The sequence below is a fragment of the Seriola aureovittata genome, chromosome 4 (assembly GCF_021018895.1).
Source record: "Seriola aureovittata isolate HTS-2021-v1 ecotype China chromosome 4, ASM2101889v1, whole genome shotgun sequence".
Taxonomy (NCBI): domain Eukaryota; kingdom Metazoa; phylum Chordata; class Actinopteri; order Carangiformes; family Carangidae; genus Seriola; species Seriola aureovittata.
In genome coordinates, this window is record NC_079367.1 from 19,130,476 (window position 1) to 19,149,188 (window position 18,713).

Below are 18,713 nucleotides of genomic sequence, written 5' to 3' on the forward strand. Positions count from 1 at the left end.
AGATATGTTCACCCTTACATTAATTGTGCATAAAATATAAAAAGTGCGCTGAAGGGATTCTCAAAGGAGAAACAAGGAGCACTAACCTACTCTGTGCACAGCTATAGGTTGAAAAACAATAAGCAGTAAGCAATAAGTGTCCTGTTAAGGAACTGACATATTTGGAGAGAGAGGACCTCCATGAAATATCAGACAGACAAGGTTAGCAACTAGCTAGTGAATATAGGAAAGTGTTGCAGCTATAAAGCCAGATATTTTTCTCAGTAGATGGTGGAGTCCAAAACAGAGATAAAAAAAGAGACTGACTATTGGACGTCTCGGCTCGATGTGTAATTAAGCTAACATAAGCAATTATCAACTTTAGTGGGTGATAATGTTATGTTTACAGCGTGTTGCTTGTCCCAAGTTGCCAAAAAATTAATTTGATGCAGGTTTAGTAAGAGTTATTGTTCTGAACCTGTAACTGTACTGTTTAATTTTCCGTGAACCTGTTGAGCCTACTCTTTTAATCTTCGTCCATTTTTCAATCTGTTAAGTGCCAGTATGAATTCAATTATAAATCACATCTTTCTATGGCACATTTCAATATTCTTGTCTGATATCACGCACTAAGAAATTTAAAATAAAGTATAGACAAACTCTGTTTGGGCACCTCCCTTCACTTGCCCCAACTTCAAGGTCCACAGAGATCAAATATGTTCTATAATTTTTTTATGCTGTTCCAAAATATATAAATACCAGTGCAAGCTTCTGATTTACATTAAGGTACATGTGATGCCACCCAGTGGTTTAGTTCTCTCAGGCAGAATGACATCCACACAGAGATGGCCAGAACAAGGTTGGGCATTTTTACAGCTGCTGTTGGTGGCGTCTTTCTCTCAGGCTGAGGAGTTGGTGTGCAGGCAGAGAGGGGATCCTGAGAACCCTCAGCTATCTAACTATGGGGACATTATGCTGGGGGGAATCTTTTCTTTCCACAGCAGCTGGAAAGACAGACAGGATACCTACATGCATGAACCATTGCCACTGGAATGCAGCAGGTAAATTATACTGCAGACAGATATTTAGATTAAAAATATCTAAGAGAAAATTGGTACAGATATAAAACATTCACAAAATAGGTGATCAAACTGAGTATTAAAGTGAGAAATACTTCATGTAGTGTGCATTAGTATCAACAAATGCGTTCATTTACTGTGCTATTGTTTCTATTTCAAGTGCCTCAACAAGAAATAATTATAACTGTTTGCATTTAGTTTGAATTTCAGAGGGTTCCAGTTTGCCCAGGCTATGCTTTTTGCCATTGAGGAGATTAATAACAGCACAGACCTACTGCCTGGCATCTCTCTGGGCTACAAAATGTATGATGCTTGTGGCTCCATTGCCAGAAGTGTGAGGGTCGCACTGGCCTTGGCCAATGGCAATGAAATTGAATCTGCACCCTCTGATGCACCATGTACCAGACCTGCACAAGTGCAGGCCATTATGGGAGAAACCTCTTCCTCTCCCTGCATGGCAATAGCTACTGTCATCGGACCTTTTCATATCCCAATGGTGGGTAGGTTTGGTGAATAGTTTATATATTTGTTAAACATTTGTATTGTGTAATTCTACCAGCTGCTCAGAGAAAAATAATGTGTGAATATTTTATGTTTTACATTTTTATCTTGGGAGGTGATTTCTTTTTTCTTTTAGATCAGCCACTTTGCCACCTGTGCTTGTCTCAGTGACAAAACCAAGTACCCATCCTTCCTCAGAACAATACCCAGTGACTACTATCAGAGCAGAGCCCTGGCCCAGTTGGTCAAGCACTTTGGTTGGACTTGGGTTGGAGCCATTAGAACCAATGATGATTATGGTAATAATGGCATGGCTACATTCACAGAAACAGCACAGCAGCTGGGCATCTGTCTGGAGTACTCAGTGTCTTTCTTTAGAACAGATCCACCAGACAAAATACAAAAGATAATTGATATTATCAAAGCTTCCACCTCCAAGGTGATTGTTGCTTTCCTCTCCCACATGGACATGGATGTGCTAATACACGAGTTGTCCAACTACAACATGACTGGGTACCAGTGGGTAGGTAGTGAGGGCTGGATCTTTGATTCCCAAACTGCAGAAATGGATAAGCATCACATTCTGGATGGTGCCATAGGCCTCTCCATTCCCAAAGCACATGTCAGCGGCATGAGAGAGTTCATACTCGATGTGAAACCACTCAATTCATCCAGTAATGAAATGTTTACAGAGTTCTGGGAGACGTTATTCAGCTGTAAGTTCAAGCAGTCAAAGTCATCAGCAGGGAATCAGAGAGAATGTACTGGACATGAGGATCTGACTGGAGTGCATAACAGCTTCACTGATATGTCACTCATGCCTATATTCAACAATGTCTACAAAGGAGTGTATGCTGTGGCCCACGCACTTCATAGTATTCTTGGCTGTAATGAAACATGTAACAACAAGGTGAAGCTAGATCCGTTCATGGTGAGTTCAACACTAAATACTTAAATTTTAGTTTTTACATTAGGTCACAAGAGAAAAAGTTCTAATGTTTTTAAAAATGAGTGTTGCAGTCTGTCTATCATGCTGTTGGGCCAACAGGCCTACTAGACGTTTGTCAGATAATTAACCAAATGAATACCCGTCTTCTTAGATTTTACAGCGTATAAAAAACATTCAATTCAAAACAAAGGAAGGAGATGAGGTTTACTTCAATGAGGATGGAGACCCAGCAGCAAAGTATGAAATTATAAACTGGCAGCCAGCAGAAAATGGCATTGTTAACTTTGTCACAGTTGGTCTTCATGATGCATCTTTACCTGCAGACAAACAGCTGAATCTGCAAAATAAGTCTTTAATTTGGGCACAGAACTCAAAACAGGTAAGTTACCATGTAACTGTGATTATTAATAGTATAAGTAATTAACAATGTTTGGCTTTACTGCTTGTTAAGGTGAATACGAGTACAGTTTTCATTTGCATTTCTCATGTTGTTTTGTGTATTGCAGGTGCCTGTGTCAGTTTGCAGTGAGAAATGTCCCGCAGGAACTCGCAAGGTTCTCCAGAAAGGAAAGCCTGTCTGCTGCTATGACTGTATAAGATGTGCAGAGGGAGAAATAAGCAACATTACAGGTCTAGTAATGTTTAGTGTACAGCTTTGCATTTCATTGTGCTGCAAACCTAAATTATCTTGATCACATGCCAATCGTATGAAATTATTTTCTAAATTTCCAAAGCAGGGAACCTGCCGCTGGGAAATATGTACTTAGTGTTTGGTATTTTCATTAAAATATTTCTAATATCATCAGCACCAAACATACATATACAGATACAGATGTATCCAAATGTATGGATGGTGAATATTTATCGTACTAAGAGCATTAAAATTCTACATTGAAAAACTTAGCAACACAATAATGCATATCAATTAACCTATTTAATAAATTATAAAGTTTAGATCTCACGCTTGTGACTGAATCAATGATCATACTATGTTGCTGTCTTACAATTATACGTCTATTATCAGGTAGTCATGTAGTGTGTATGTATAATATCTATAGAATAGATGCAAAAAAGGAAAAAAACAAATCTACTCAGCAAGTCTGAAATCTGCTTTAATATTCTACTTTTCAGATTCTATCACCTGTGTGCGATGCCACCCAGAATTCTGGTCAAATGAAAGAAGAGATGCCTGCATAAAGAAAGAGGCAGAGTTTCTATCATATGAAGAAATTATGGGAGCATTGCTCACTGCAGCATCCCTGTTTGGAACATGTATGACTGCTGTTGTGGCATTCGTTTTTTTCAGATACAGGAAAACTCCTATTGTCAGAGCCAACAACTCTGAGCTGAGCTTCCTGCTGCTCTTCTCCTTGACCCTGTGTTTCCTGTGTTCTCTGACCTTCATCGGCCGGCCGTCTGAGTGGTCCTGCATGCTGCGACACACTGCGTTCGGTATCACCTTTGTCCTCTGTATCTCTTGTGTTCTGGGGAAAACTATAGTAGTGTTAATGGCCTTCAGAGCTACACTTCCAGGCAGTAATGTGATGAAGTGGTTTGGGCCTGCACAGCAGAGACTCAGTGTTCTGGCTTTCACTCTCATACAGGTTGTTATATGTATCTTGTGGTTAACAATTTCTCCTCCTTTTCCATTGAAGAATTTTAAGGATTTCAAGGACAAAATCATCTTAGAGTGCGCTCTGGGCTCAGCTGTAGGCTTTTGGGCTGTACTTGGTTACATAGGACTTCTGGCCATGTTATGTTTTTTTCTTGCTTTTCTGGCTCGGAAACTGCCTGATAACTTTAATGAAGCCAAGTTTATCACCTTCAGCATGTTGATATTCTGCGCAGTCTGGATCACTTTTATTCCAGCGTATGTCAGCTCTCCTGGGAAGTTCAGTGTTGCTGTGGAAATATTTGCTATTCTGGCCTCTAGTTTTGGACTTCTCACTTGTATTTTTATTCCAAAATGTTACATTATCTTACTGAAGCCAGAGAAGAATACAAAAAAGAATATGATGGGGAAGGTGGCACCAAAATCATTCTGAAGTTAAAATAATAATGTGGTGGCAAATGCATGCCAATGCAATTATAATTTTTACATAATTAGTTGACCTGACGGTCAAGCAGACACTTACATTCATTTTAAAGAAGACTGTACCACTGTATTGTACCGCTAATTTTTCCTACTATCATTCATTTTGTGATATAGCATATGGACATTCAACACAAGATAATACACAATTATATAAACCAATATATATATAATGAATAAATGCACCCACCTAATACCTGATTTCTTACTGCCTTCATAACAAAATAGAGTTGATAAAATGTGATCAAACAATAAAATCTACGTTTTCAAGGACAACAACATCTGCAGCTTGTTTGGTTTTGTCTCCGATACCCCTCCTTGCTGTTGAAGGTGTCCAATACCCTGCCATGAAATTTACAGCGCTTTTCCACTGTGTGATACCTAGTCAACTCCACCCTACTTGACTACTCATTTTTGGTTCTTTTTTCCACTGCAGATAGTACCCCCTCAATGCAGCGTCGTTTCTATGGTGACAATCCACAAAGCTATCATGACGTCATCTTCAACACGACATACATGAGCAATGGAGGATATCAAAAGGATACCAAACGGAGAAACATCTGCACCTCATCAATTGACCGCAGTGCTGTTTTGTGGGTTGCAATACTAAAAAGTATCATACAATAAATAATAAGCTTTTGCTTCGTCATTGCTGGACACAAGTGAAGTCAAGCAAATGGGGTGTCAGCTTTCACTCGAATTTGGAACGTGTGTCCATAGTTCCAAGCATCAGCTGCGTCATGGTTGGACATCTTAAGGCCAGGAACACACTGGATGCAGGGTGTGTGTGTGTGTGTGTGTGTGTGTGTGTGTGTGTGTGTGTGTGTGGGGCGGCTGCAGAATGTCTTGGTTTTTCCATCAGAGTACATGTTAATGGGTTTGAACAGACACGCATGGCCTCACGCCTGCGTCACTTTATATAGGGATTCGGCATGTCACTTTTTTTTTCCTTTAAGCGTGGTGCGCACCTCCCAGCAGATATAGACAGAAAAGACCTGTTGATAGTCATTGACATCATAGCAGCAACATTACTTAAAAACTGACACCTTTCACTGTAGTTGTCAATGTCTAGGTTGAATCTGAATGTGTCAGACATGAAAAGATATAAATATATATTTAACGATTTTAGCAGCTGCATGTGGAGACAGTGGCACTTTAGTGGTGTTTTTTGTCTGAAATAATTCAGAAATGAATTTATAATGAAAAGAAATTTATCATTCCAGTAACCTGCAAACTCTACGTAGAAAGATAGAGCTGGCAGTAGCAGCAACACAGCAGACATGCAGCCAGTGTGAACACACACGTGTTTCTCCGTAGTAGGTAAACCATGGCACCACCACGCAGGTTTTGTGAGGTTACTGTAACCTTGACCTTTGACCACTGAACTCTAAAATCAGTTCATTGAGTCAAAAGGAAAGCATTTGTGCCAAAGTTGAGAGGATTGCCTCGAGTAGCTGAGATAACCGTGTTCACAAGACCGAATTCATTTTTTGTGGTCACTGTGATGTTCACCTTTAAAAAACAAAATCTAGTCAATTTGTCCTTGGGTCCAAGTGAACATTTGTGCCAAATGTTATGAAATTCCCTTAATGTGTTACAGATATACCACATTCACAAGGCCAAAACAGTGTTTTTTGAGGTCACTGTGACCTTGACCTTTGACCACCAAAATCTAATCACTTCATATTTGAGTCCAAGTGAACTTATCTGCCTAATTTGAGGAAAATCCCTTAATGCATTATTGAGAATGGGATGTACCATACATACGTAAGGACAGACAACCTTTGGTACAGGTACCACTGTCAGTCACCATGCTGTTAGCTCTGATTTCCTAAATACCACTCGATTTCATCAAACTCCTTTTTAATCTTAATCTTATTTTTAATCTAATTCTTAAAGAACCCCTCCAATGAAAATCAAGTTTTTAATCTTGTTAACATGTATATATGGTGTTTTTTTATGTAGTACATGACAAATAAGCAGTCAATGTCATGAATGTGTATTTCCACCTTGGAACTGCAGTGAACTAATGAGTCTCATAAAAACAGATTCATGCAGCCATAAGTTAATTCATTGTAGAGTCTACCTAAGGAACCAATCCTGTCAACCCCGCCATATAGTTCCCAACCATCACCCACTAAATCTATCAAAAGGATAACAGAAGATTGGACATAAACCAAAATTTAGAGGAAGTCACAGAGAAGGGGGTAAATAAAAATGGCCAAATGAGAAATTCTTAGAAGAGGCAAGACCAACACAAAACTCAGAGACCCAACTGAAGGTGTTACCTCTCTGACAGCAAAACAAACAAAACAAAACAAAAAAAAAACCCAAATGAACAAGGAAACCAAACCTCCTTATAAAACCTCCTCAGCTAATTGCCACCAGCTGAGGGAGATCCCAGGTGCATCCCATTGCTCCTGATTAGCTGGGGAACCTGTGACCTAAATTCTGATCTCCATATGATCTCTATAGCCATGACACCTCCCCCCTTAAAAGATAACAAAACTGTATAACAGATTTGTTGGTATGACACAAAAGAAACTCCCACTATATTATAAACAAAAGTAAATGTTGCTCACATCAACCTAATGGATCAAGATGCTTGAACAGGCCCCAAAACCATAAATGTCCAAAACATCAACTTAAATAGCCAGTACCCACACTGGGTGACAGTCAAACAAATTTCAAATACATTTTTCACTGTTTTCTTTCGAACTCAAAATCACTAAGTCACAAAAATGAATCATTACAGCACAAAGTAAATTAACTTTTGACAGGCACAAAAAACATAAACAAAAAAGAAACTTCTAGCTTCAAGCTACTAAATTGTCCTTCCCTTTCACATGCTTGATTTCAAACGATAGCTCTCGCAGGGCTAAACTCCTGATGAGCCATATTCCCTGCATGCTCTAAGTTGCTCTAATTTCCAAATGAAGTGTTATTGGGACCACTATTTGAGATACTGTTGACCTGGCACCTTCCGCCAGGGCACGGGGTTGCAATTTTCTCATGAAAACACCACCCCTCTTATAGTTAGTTATGGTTCTGTAAACCAACTCATCTCCACTCCCTGCCTTAGAGCGCTATTATCACTCTCCATTTCCTAGGTTAAGGGTAACACACCCTTCAGCAAGATGGATTGCAATGCTGCTGTGTCTCGCAGTATTGTCACTGGTTGCTTGCTAGCAGTGTCTCCTGGTAGAGACACAAATCCTTCTAATATAAAAGGCTTAAACTCATCTGGCACTTCGTCCTCTACAGATTCACAATCTGGAAGCAAAGTTTTATCAATCAGGGGACCTCCCAGCAAAGCTACAGTTTTCGATTTCTGATCTTTTTTCAATAAAACTACGCATTCATGGATAATATGACCTTTTATGTGTCAGTAGTGACATTCTATTTGGCTTATGTTCTTGTGCCTTGGTTTTTTTGCCATGTTTATGGTGTTGGTGCTTGGTGACTTTGATGGGAATGTAGACTTATGAGTAAAAGTAAACTCATCAGCCAGAACAGCGGTTCTGGAACAGCAGTCCAATTGGGAAGAGCAAATACCTGATTCAGAATCTCTCAATGAGGAAGTAAGCACAGATGTGGGTTTAGCTCCAGTTTTCCAATGTTAAACAAAATATTAACCATAACAGAGTATTTTTGCATACTTTAAAACATCTCTGGAGAGGAACTTTAATTAATTTCCCCTCCGATGCATTATACAAATGTTTATCCTCTTGATGAATGTTGCCCTCACTTTATGCTCTTTTCCTCCCCCTGTTGGTTTATGCACAGTCAGAAATCGTATACCTTCTATTTTTGGGATAGGTTTCCCTCATACTGGAAGCACCTAATTCAGAGGACTGCTTCCCATGGTGATCAACCTTTTGCTGGGGCTGAAATGCTAACATCTACTCCTCCTGTTAAGAATATATTTTGGATTTAACTTAAATTATTTTCTCTTTGTCTTTCATGAGTTTTACATTTGCATTCACTAGTGGGACACAAACACGACTCCAAATCAATGCTAATATCACTCTATGTCAAATGAATGTATAAGCAACTGTTTGCTAACTAGACCAACATATCAACTTAAGGAGATCATAATATGTTTACAGCATGTGGTGCTGCCCCCAGATGGCCAAAAAACATTAAGTGCAGGCTTAACATGATTATATTTTTTACCGATTTGTACTGAACCAATTATTGTAAATTTGTGGGAATTTCACAGAACATGTTTAAAGGCAATTTTTTTTAAAATTTTACTTACAGTAACCTTTGTCCCACATTATTTTCACTGTTTAAAATGTAAATATTAATTCAAATGTAAACTGCATCTTCAAAATGTAAAAATGATCATTAAAAATCGAAAAAAAAAATGTGCGGCATAACTGAATATTTTTGTCTCATAACACACACACACACACACCAAACATACTTAAGATAGGCAGCAACCCAAAACTCTTTCTGTTTGGGCACCTCCCTCCTCTCGCCCCAACTTCAAGGTCCACAGAGGTGAAATATCACTCATCAGTTGTTTTTTATATGCTGTACCAAAATGTATAAATACCAGTGCAAGCTTTTGATTTACATTAGGGTACATGTGATGCCACCCTCTAGTTTACTTCTCTCCGACAGTATGATGTCCACACAGCGGTGGTCAGAACAAGGTTGGGCGTTTTTACAGCTGGTGTTGGTGGCGATTTTCTCCCAGGCTGAGGAGTTGGTGTGCAGGCAGAGAGGGGATCCTGAGAACCCTCAGCTGTCGAAGGATGGGAACATTATATTGGGGGGAATCTTCTCTTTCCACAGCAGCTGGAAAGACAGACAGGATACCTACATGCACGAACCATTGCCACTTGAATGCACCAGGTAAATTTAATGAAATTAATGAGAAATGAGAAACATTCCCCATTATGTGCATTAATAACGATGCTTTCATTTATTGTGATATTGTTTCTATTTCTGCTATTACGAGTACAGCTGTTAAAAACTGTCATTATCAAGTTTGAATTTCAGAGAGTTCCAGTTTGCCCAGGCTATGATTTTTGCCATTGAGGAGATTAATAACAGCACAGACCTACTGCCTGGCATCTCTCTGGGCTACAAAATGTACGATACTTGTGGTTCCATTGCCAGAAGTGTGAGGGTCGCACTGGCCTTGGCCAATGGCAATGAAATTGAATCTGCACCCTCTGATGCACCATGTACCAGACCTGCACAAGTGCTGGCCATTATGGGAGAAACCTCTTCCTCTCCCTGCATGGCAATAGCTACTGTCATCGGACCTTTTCATATCCCAATGGTGGGTAGGTTTGGTGAATAGCTTATATTTGTTAAACATTTGTATTCAGTAATTCTACCAGCTGCTCAGAGAAAATAATGTTGTGTGAATATTTTATGTTTTACATTTTTATCTTGGGAGGTGATTTCTTTTTTCTTTTAGATCAGCCACTTTGCCACCTGTGCTTGTCTCAGTGACAAAACCAAGTACCCATCCTTCCTCAGAACAATACCCAGTGACTACTATCAGAGCAGAGCCCTGGCCCAGTTGGTCAAGCACTTTGGTTGGACTTGGGTTGGAGCCATTAGAACCAATGATGATTATGGTAATAATGGCATGGCTACATTCACAGAAACAGCACAGCAGCTGGGCATCTGTCTGGAGTACTCAGTGTCTTTCTTTAGAACAGATCCACCAAAGAAAATACAAAAGATAATTGATATTATCAAAGCTTCCACCTCCAAGGTGATTGTTGCTTTCCTCTCCCACATGGACATGGATGTGCTAATACATGAGTTGTCCAACTACAACATGACTGGGTACCAGTGGGTAGGTAGTGAGAGCTGGATCTTTGATTCCCAAATTGCAGAAATGGATAAGCATCACATTCTGGATGGTGCCATAGGCCTCTCCATCCCCCAAGCACATGTCAGCGGCATGAGAGAGTTCATACTCGATGTGAAACCACTCAATTCATCCAGTAATGAAATATTTACAGAGTTCTGGGAGACGTTATTCAGTTGTAAGTTCAAGCAGTCAAAGTCATCAGCAGGGAATCAGAGAGAATGTACTGGACATGAGGATCTGACTGGAGTGCATAACAGCTTCACTGATATGTCACTCATGCCTATATTCAACAATGTCTACAAAGGAGTGTATGCTGTGGCCCACGCACTTCATAGTATTCTTGGCTGTAATGAAACATGTAACAACAAGGTGAAGCTAGATCCGTTCATGGTGAGTTCAACACTAAATATTTGAATTCTAGTTTTTACATTAGGTCAGAAGAGAAACAGTTCCAATGTTTTTAAAAATGAGTGTTGCAGTCTGTCTATCATGCTGTTGGGCCAACAGGCCTACTAGACGTTTGTCAGATAATTAACCAAATTAATACCCGTCTTCTTAGATTTTACAGCGTATAAAAAACATTCAGTTCAACACAAAGGAAGGAGATGAGGTTTACTTCAATAAGTATGGAGACCCAGCAGCAAAGTATGAAATTATAAACTGGCAGCCAGCAGAAAATGGCATTGTTAACTTTGTCACAGTTGGTCTTCATGATGCATCTTTACCTGCAGACAAACAGCTGAATCTGCAAAATAAGTCTTTAATTTGGGCACAGAACTCAAAACAGGTAAGTTACTATGTCATCACTGTACTTTAAATTAGAGAATAATTGTTAATGTATCATATTTGGTTTCAGTGCTTCAAAATTGATAATAGAGTTTTGCAAAGGCAACAACTTGATGAATACCAGTACAGTTTTCACTTACATTTCTCATACTTGTTTTGTGTATGCAGGTGCCTGTGTCAGTTTGCAGTGAGAAATGTCCCGCAGGAACTCGCAAGGTTCTCCAGAAAGGAAAGCCTGTCTGCTGCTATGACTGTATAAGATGTGCAGAGGGAGAAATAAGCAACATTACAGGTCTAGTAATGTTTAATGGAAGGCTTTGCTACTGAATGTGACAGAAAAGAAAATTCTACACATTGTCATGTTCACATACTAATTTTAAGAATTGTGTACCCTCTTAAAGTAATATTGCAGTGATGCTATTTGTAGTTGTATTTGAGCATGCAGTCATCTATTTATTATCTGGTAATCATGTAGTGTCTGTCGTCTATGCATGGACAAGATTCAGCATAAAGACAAAATAAAAAGACAAAAGACAAATGTATTCAACATCTATCAAACATACACATACAAATACAGATATATTCAAATGTACGCAGAGTGAATAGAATTGTATTTATGGTACTATGAGCTTTAAAATTGTACTTTGGAAAAATACAATACTATTTGTAAAATACACTTTCTAATAAATTAAGTTTTGATTTTATGCTTATGACTGGATCATCGATGATCATGCCATGGAGCTGTCATACAGTTATCCATCTATCATCCATCAGCACTGCATGTATTGTATAATATGCATAGAATAGATGTAAAAATAAATAAGTAACAAGGAAAGAAATAAATCTACTCTAGACTAATACCTGCTTTAAAATTACTTTTCAGATTCTATCACCTGTGTGCGATGCCACCCAGAGTTCTGGTCAAATGAAAGAAGAGATGCCTGCATAAAGAAAGAGGCAGAGTTTCTATCATATGAAGAAATTATGGGAGCATTGCTCACTGCAGCATCCCTGTTTGGAACATGTATGACTGCTGTTGTGGCATTCGTTTTTTTCAGATACAGGAAAAGTCCTATTGTGAGAGCCAACAACTCTGAGCTGAGCTTCCTGCTGCTCTTCTCCTTGACCCTGTGTTTCCTGTGTTCTCTGACCTTCATCGGCCGGCCGTCTGAGTGGTCCTGCATGCTGCGACACACTGCGTTCGGTATCACCTTTGTCCTCTGTATCTCTTGTGTTCTGGGGAAAACTATAGTAGTGTTAATGGCCTTCAGAGCTACACTTCCAGGCAGTAATGTGATGAAGTGGTTTGGGCCTGCACAGCAGAGACTCAGTGTTCTGGCTTTCACTCTCATACAGGTTGTTATATGTATCTTGTGGTTAACAATTTCTCCTCCTTTTCCATTGAAGAATTTTAAGGATTTCAAGGACAAAATCATCTTAGAGTGCGCTCTGGGCTCAGCTGTAGGCTTTTGGGCTGTACTTGGTTACATAGGACTTCTGGCCATGTTATGTTTTTTTCTTGCTTTTCTGGCTCGGAAACTGCCTGATAACTTTAATGAAGCCAAGTTTATCACCTTCAGCATGTTGATATTCTGCGCAGTCTGGATCACTTTTATTCCAGCGTATGTCAGCTCTCCTGGGAAGTTCAGTGTTGCTGTGGAAATATTTGCTATTCTGGCCTCTAGTTTTGGACTTCTCATTTGTATTTTTATTCCAAAATGTTACATTATCTTACTGAAGCCAGAGAAGAATACAAAAAAGAATATGATGGGGAAAGTGGCACCAAAATCATTCTGAAAAGTTTAACTAATATGGTGGCAAAGACATTCCAATGCCATTATAATTTTTACATAATAATTTGTTGACCTGACTGTCAAGTAGACACTTACATTCATTTTAATGAAGATTTGTATTATATCTCTGTAATATGTTCTACTGTTTATCATTTAATTAGGGACATAGCACATGGGGGTGACAGAATTTTACACTATCATATCAACCAATATATATAGTATATATATATATATATATATATATATATATATACAGTCAAACCCGAAATTATTCATACCCCTGGCAAATTTAGACTTAAAGTTACTTTTATTCAACCAGCAAATGACACAGGCTTCTCCCAGAAGATAATAAGACGATCTACAAGAGGAATCATTGTGGAAAAAAATATTTCTCAGCTTTTATTTACATTTGAACAAAAAGTGGCATGTCCAAAATTATTCATACCCTTTTCAAACTGTCACAGTCTATGGGAAAATCCAAAGTTCTATACCATTCCAAATAGTCCAAGCTGTTCTAAAGCATACTAATTACCCTGATTCATTGGGAACAGCTGTTTTAATCAACTTAACAGGTGAAAAACTGCAGCTCTCTGCAGTTGGTTTGTGGACAGTCATGGCTAAGACAAAGGAGCTCACTGAGGACCTGCGGCTGCGCATTGTGGCTGCTCACAAGTCAGGAAAGGGCTATAAGGCCATATCTAAATGTTTTCAAGTTCCAGTGGCTACAGTGCAAAGTATTATTAAAAAATACAAGACGTTCTGCACTGTGGAAAATCTCAGAGGATGTGGTCAGAAGCCAAAAGTGAAACCTGTGCTGGCCAGGAGGATGGTGAGAAAGGTGAAGAAGAATCCAAGGCTCACCACCAAGGCCGTTCTGGTGAATCTGGGCTCATGGTGGCAAAGTCTCAAGGCAAATGGTCCAACGGACACTGCACACTGCTGGGTTCCACGGACGCAGACCAAGGAGGATGCCACTTCTCCAGATAAGGCACACAAAAGCCCGCTTGGCCTTTGCAAATGATCATCTGGAAAAAGAAGAAAACTTCTGGTCTTCTGTTTTATGGTCAGATGAAACAAAAATTGAATTGTTTGGCCACAATGATGTATCCTTCATTTGGCGTAGAAAAGGAGAAGCCTTCAACCCTAAGAACACCATCTCCACTGTCAAACATGGTGGTGGGAACCTAATGCTTTGGGGGTGTTTTTCAGCCAATGCACCAGGGAACCTAATCACAGTAAACAGCACCATGAAAAAAGAGCAATACATCAAGATTCTCAAAAACAAAATCAGGCGGTCTGCAGAGACACTTGGCCTTGGGCACCAGTGGACATTTCAGCACGACAATGACCCAAAACACACAGCAAAAGTGGTGAAGAAATGGTTGGTGGACAAAAACATTAATGTTTTGCATTGGCCCAGACAGAGTCCTGACTTGAATCCAATTGAGAATCTGTGGAGCGAGCTAAAGATTAGGGTGATGCCAAGGAGACCCTCCAACCTGAAAGAGTTGGAGCTCATCGCTAAAGATGAATGGGCAAAGATACCAGTGGTGACATGCAAAAAGCCAGTCAGCAATTATAGGAAGCGTTTGATTGCTGTAATAGCCAATAAAGGCTTTTCTATTGATTATTGAGAAGGGTATGAATAATTTTGGACATGCCACTTTTTGTTCAAATGTAAATAAAAGCTGAGAAATATATATTTATATATATATATATTTTTTTTTTACATAATGATGCCTATTGTACATTGTCTTATTATCTTTTGGGAGAAGCCTGGGTCATTTCCGGTCAAAAAAAAACTTGGTGGTTGAATAAAAGTAACTTTAAGTAACAAAGTTCATACCCCTTTGCCAGGGGTATGAATAATTTCAGGCTTGTATGTGTGTGTATGTGTGTGTGTATATATATATATATCACACTATTTAACACAGTGTATGAAATGTGAACAAGCAATAAAAACGTATGTTTTCATGAACAAAAACATCTTTGGCTACTTGTTTGGTTTAATCTCCCAAGGGTTGAGTTCAACCCCTCCTTGTTGTTGAAGGTGTATAAAGACCTGCCATGAGATTTACAGTGTGTTGGCTTGGCCTGAAGAGCAGAGCTATGCCTTTGTTGAGACTGCTGTTCTCGGTTCTGCTAATAGGGAAGGGAGACTCTGTGTGTCGACTGCAAGGCTCAGCACAACCACCTGAACTGGCCCAGGATGGCGATCTTGTTATTGGAGGCATTTTTTCATTTCGCACAGGGCAGGATTATGTAACTAACACATTTCAGTCAGTTCCAGAAGTACGAAAGTGCAAAAAGTATGTATGTTTTAAATGGTTTATGTGTCTATGTGTATTATGTACTGAATTTGAGACATTAACCCACTTATATATTATTTCACACTATCTGTCACCACTCCAGCTTCATCTTAAGAGAATTCAAATTTGCTCAAACAATGATCTTTGCCATAAATGAGATCAACAATAATCCTGAAATGCTGCCTAATGTTAAACTTGGCTACAAGATTTATGATAACTGTGGAACTATGGACATACTGAGAGCGGCACTGGCATTGGTGAGTGGACTAAAAGGAGAAATCAGAGATGACAACTGCACTAAAGCTGAGACAGTACAAACCATCTTGGGACATTCAGGATCAAGACCAACTATTGCATTTGAACAGGTTGTTGGAAGGTTTCATATACCTGTGGTAAGTAAAAGAAGAAAAGCAAATGAAGTTAGTGTGAGGTGTTATTTATTATTGTGTTGGCCTCATATACTTACAGTATATTACTCTGTTCTGAAAAATCATTACTATTGGATGAATTTAAAGGTGATTATGCTTGACTGTTTGTATATTTCATTGCAGATTAGCCATTTTGCCACCTGTGCCTGTCTGAGCAACAAGAAAGAGTATCCCACTTTCTTCAGAACGATTCCCAGTGACTACTACCAGAGCAAAGCCTTGGCAAAGCTGGTCAGGCACTTTGGTTGGACCTGGATTGGGGCTATAGCTGTAAATAATAAATACGGCCTCAATGGCGTAGCTGCATTTGTCCAAGGTGCACAAGAAAATGGAGTGTGCATTGAGTATTCTGAAGCATTTTCATCATCAGATCCACCTGATAGACTACAGAGAATAATAGAGATCATTAAGCATGGCACCTCCAAAGTTATCTTGGCTTTTATGTCTCACAGAGAAATTAAGTTGCTCTCAACAGCACTGTACAAACAGAATGTTACAGGACTGCAGTGGGTTGGCAGTGATGCCTGGATCACAGATCACTCTCTGACTGACAGCGAGGGACACAGCATCCTGGTGGGTTCACTAGGCTTCACTGTCAGCCGGGCTCAGATCCCCGGGCTGGAGGAGCACCTGAGGGAGCTCCTCCCCTCACAGTTCCCTGACAGTCAGTTTGTCAGAGATTTCTGGGAAAACACGTTCGACTGCTCTCTGAATGAAACTGCAAACACACAAAGAAAGCCTTGCAGCGGTTTTGAGAGCTTACAAAATGTTGAATCACAGTTCACTGATGTGTCTGAGCTGAGATTCACTAACAATGTGTACAAGTCAGTTTATGCAGTGGCTCATGCTCTTGACAACCTGATCAAATGTGAGGATGGTAAAGGGCCCTTTTCAACCGGGGGCTGTGCTGATATCAAACACATTCAACCATGGCAGGTGAGGAACCATCAGTCAAGTGTGACAGTGAGTGTGACAAGCAGGAATCTGTCATTTAATCTCTGTACAACTTCCTAACTAGGTTCTGCAATATCTCAGCACTGTGAATTTCACCACTGGGGAAGGGGAGAGAGTCTATTTTGACAAAAATGGAGACTCACCAGCAAGATATGAACTTGTTAATTTACAAATGACCAACAAAGGAACAATGGATGGAATAACAGTTGGCATTTATGATGCCTCTTTTCCAGAGAGTCATCAGTTTATAATGAATAACATCCCAGTTGTCTGGGGAAATGGGCTGACTGAGGTAAGGCAGAGACCGAAGTCTAGACTTAACTGTTCACTGATTTATTGAAAACTGCTTAATGTGAATGTTGGGTTTTATATTTCTGATGTGTATTAAACTTTACATATAGTACAAATTGTATACGAATTGTGTTTATGAATTATGTAGGAGGTGCCTGTGTCAGTCTGCAGTGAGAGCTGTTTGCAAGGAACTCATAAGGTCCTCCAGAAAGGAAGGCCAGTCTGCTGTTATGATTGCATACCCTGTCCAGCAGGCGAGATCAGTAATTTAACAGGTAAATAGACAGAATGCCAGTATTTAGTCTGCTGTTTGAAAACAGAAAACCAGTGCATGCAGTTTAACATCCATTTAATAATCACATTTCTCTATATTGTTTTTCATTTTGCAGATTCAATACACTGTATGAAATGTCCACCTGAATACTGGTCCAACAGCCAAAGAGATGCCTGCATCCCCAAAGCAATAGAATTCTTGGTATATGATGAAATCCTGGGGATGCTTTTAGCATTATTTTCATTGCTGGGAGTTTTTGTGACTATGATCACAACACTAGTCTTCTACTGCCACAAAGAAACCCCACTAGTACGAGCCAACAACTCTGAGCTGAGCTTCCTGCTGCTCTTCTCCTTGACCCTGTGTTTCCTGTGTTCTCTGACCTTCATCGGCCGGCCCTCTGAGTGGTCCTGCATGCTGCGACACACTGCGTTCGGCATCACCTTTGTCCTCTGTATCTCTTGTGTTCTGGGGAAAACTATAGTAGTGTTAATGGCCTTCAGGGCTACACTTCCAGGCAGTAATGTAATGAAGTGGTTTGGGCCTGCACAGCAGAGACTCAGTGTTCTGGCTTTCACTCTCATACAGGTTTTAATTTGTATTCTTTGGCTGACAATTAGCCCGCCATTTCCCTTCAAAAATCTGTTGCTCTATCAGGATAGAATTATCTTAGAATGTGATCTTGGCTCAGCTGTAGGCTTCTGGGCTGTGTTGGGGTATATAGGACTCCTGGCTGTGCTATGCTTCATCCTTGCTTTTCTGGCTCGAAAGCTGCCTGATAATTTCAATGAAGCCAAATTCATCACCTTCAGCATGTTGATATTCTGTGCAGTCTGGATCACCTTCATCCCAGCGTATGTCAGCTCTCCTGGGAAGTTCACTGTGGCTGTGGAGATATTTGCTATTCTGGCCTCCAGCTATGGGCTGCTCTTCTGCATTTTCATGCCAAAATGCTTTATAATTCTGTTTAGGCCTGAGCAGAACACTAAGAAACACATAATGGGAAAGACATTTAATAATGATATACATCATTAAACATTCTTAGTTCATTTTTAAAGTAATTCTTTCTCTATTGCTGCAGTGTTCTTCATGTGACCAAATCTGTGCTATTATTATTTGTTTTGTTGAATAAATCTTTAAACATATTCAAATGGTTCTGTTATTATTCAGACATTTATACTGCATCTAAAGTCAGAGTTAGAAATTCTGAGAAAATTGTTCATATATAGCCTACATATTCTGACACTATAACAATGAGTAAAATAATTCCCTATATCATGAAAGTGATATAGAAAGCCACCGGCACTAACAGCAGCAATATATATTTTAAGTTAGTTTTTTCTGTAGCAGCAGTAGCATCAGCAGTTTGGTATAATAAAAGAAACCAGAAACTGAAACACACAAATTCTGGAACTACTATGCAAGTAGCATTTTCA

General features: G+C 39.5%; 3 protein-coding genes across 3 annotated transcripts; all 3 read left to right on the forward strand.

Moving 5' to 3' along the window:
* Positions 1–993: 993 nt before the first annotated feature.
* Positions 994–4,553, forward strand: LOC130168049 (extracellular calcium-sensing receptor-like). Its single transcript, XM_056374629.1, has 6 exons — positions 994–1,040; positions 1,257–1,554; positions 1,696–2,490; positions 2,660–2,887; positions 3,015–3,138; positions 3,640–4,553. The coding sequence occupies exons 1-6, from the start codon at positions 1,009–1,011 to the stop codon at positions 4,551–4,553; spliced, it is 2,391 nt and encodes a 796-aa protein (XP_056230604.1). The 5' UTR covers positions 994–1,008.
* Positions 4,554–9,269: 4,716 nt separating this feature from the next.
* On the forward strand, positions 9,270–13,025 carry LOC130168048 (extracellular calcium-sensing receptor-like). Its single transcript, XM_056374628.1, has 6 exons — positions 9,270–9,463; positions 9,599–9,896; positions 10,038–10,832; positions 11,002–11,229; positions 11,397–11,520; positions 12,112–13,025. Exons 1-6 carry the CDS (start codon positions 9,432–9,434, stop codon positions 13,023–13,025), a joined length of 2,391 nt encoding a protein of 796 aa, XP_056230603.1. The 5' UTR covers positions 9,270–9,431.
* Positions 13,026–15,452: 2,427 nt separating this feature from the next.
* Positions 15,453–18,312, forward strand: LOC130168057 (extracellular calcium-sensing receptor-like). Its single transcript, XM_056374636.1, has 5 exons — positions 15,453–15,722; positions 15,882–16,694; positions 16,777–17,004; positions 17,152–17,278; positions 17,393–18,312. The coding sequence occupies exons 1-5, from the start codon at positions 15,468–15,470 to the stop codon at positions 18,310–18,312; spliced, it is 2,343 nt and encodes a 780-aa protein (XP_056230611.1). The 5' UTR covers positions 15,453–15,467.
* Positions 18,313–18,713: the final 401 nt, after the last annotated feature.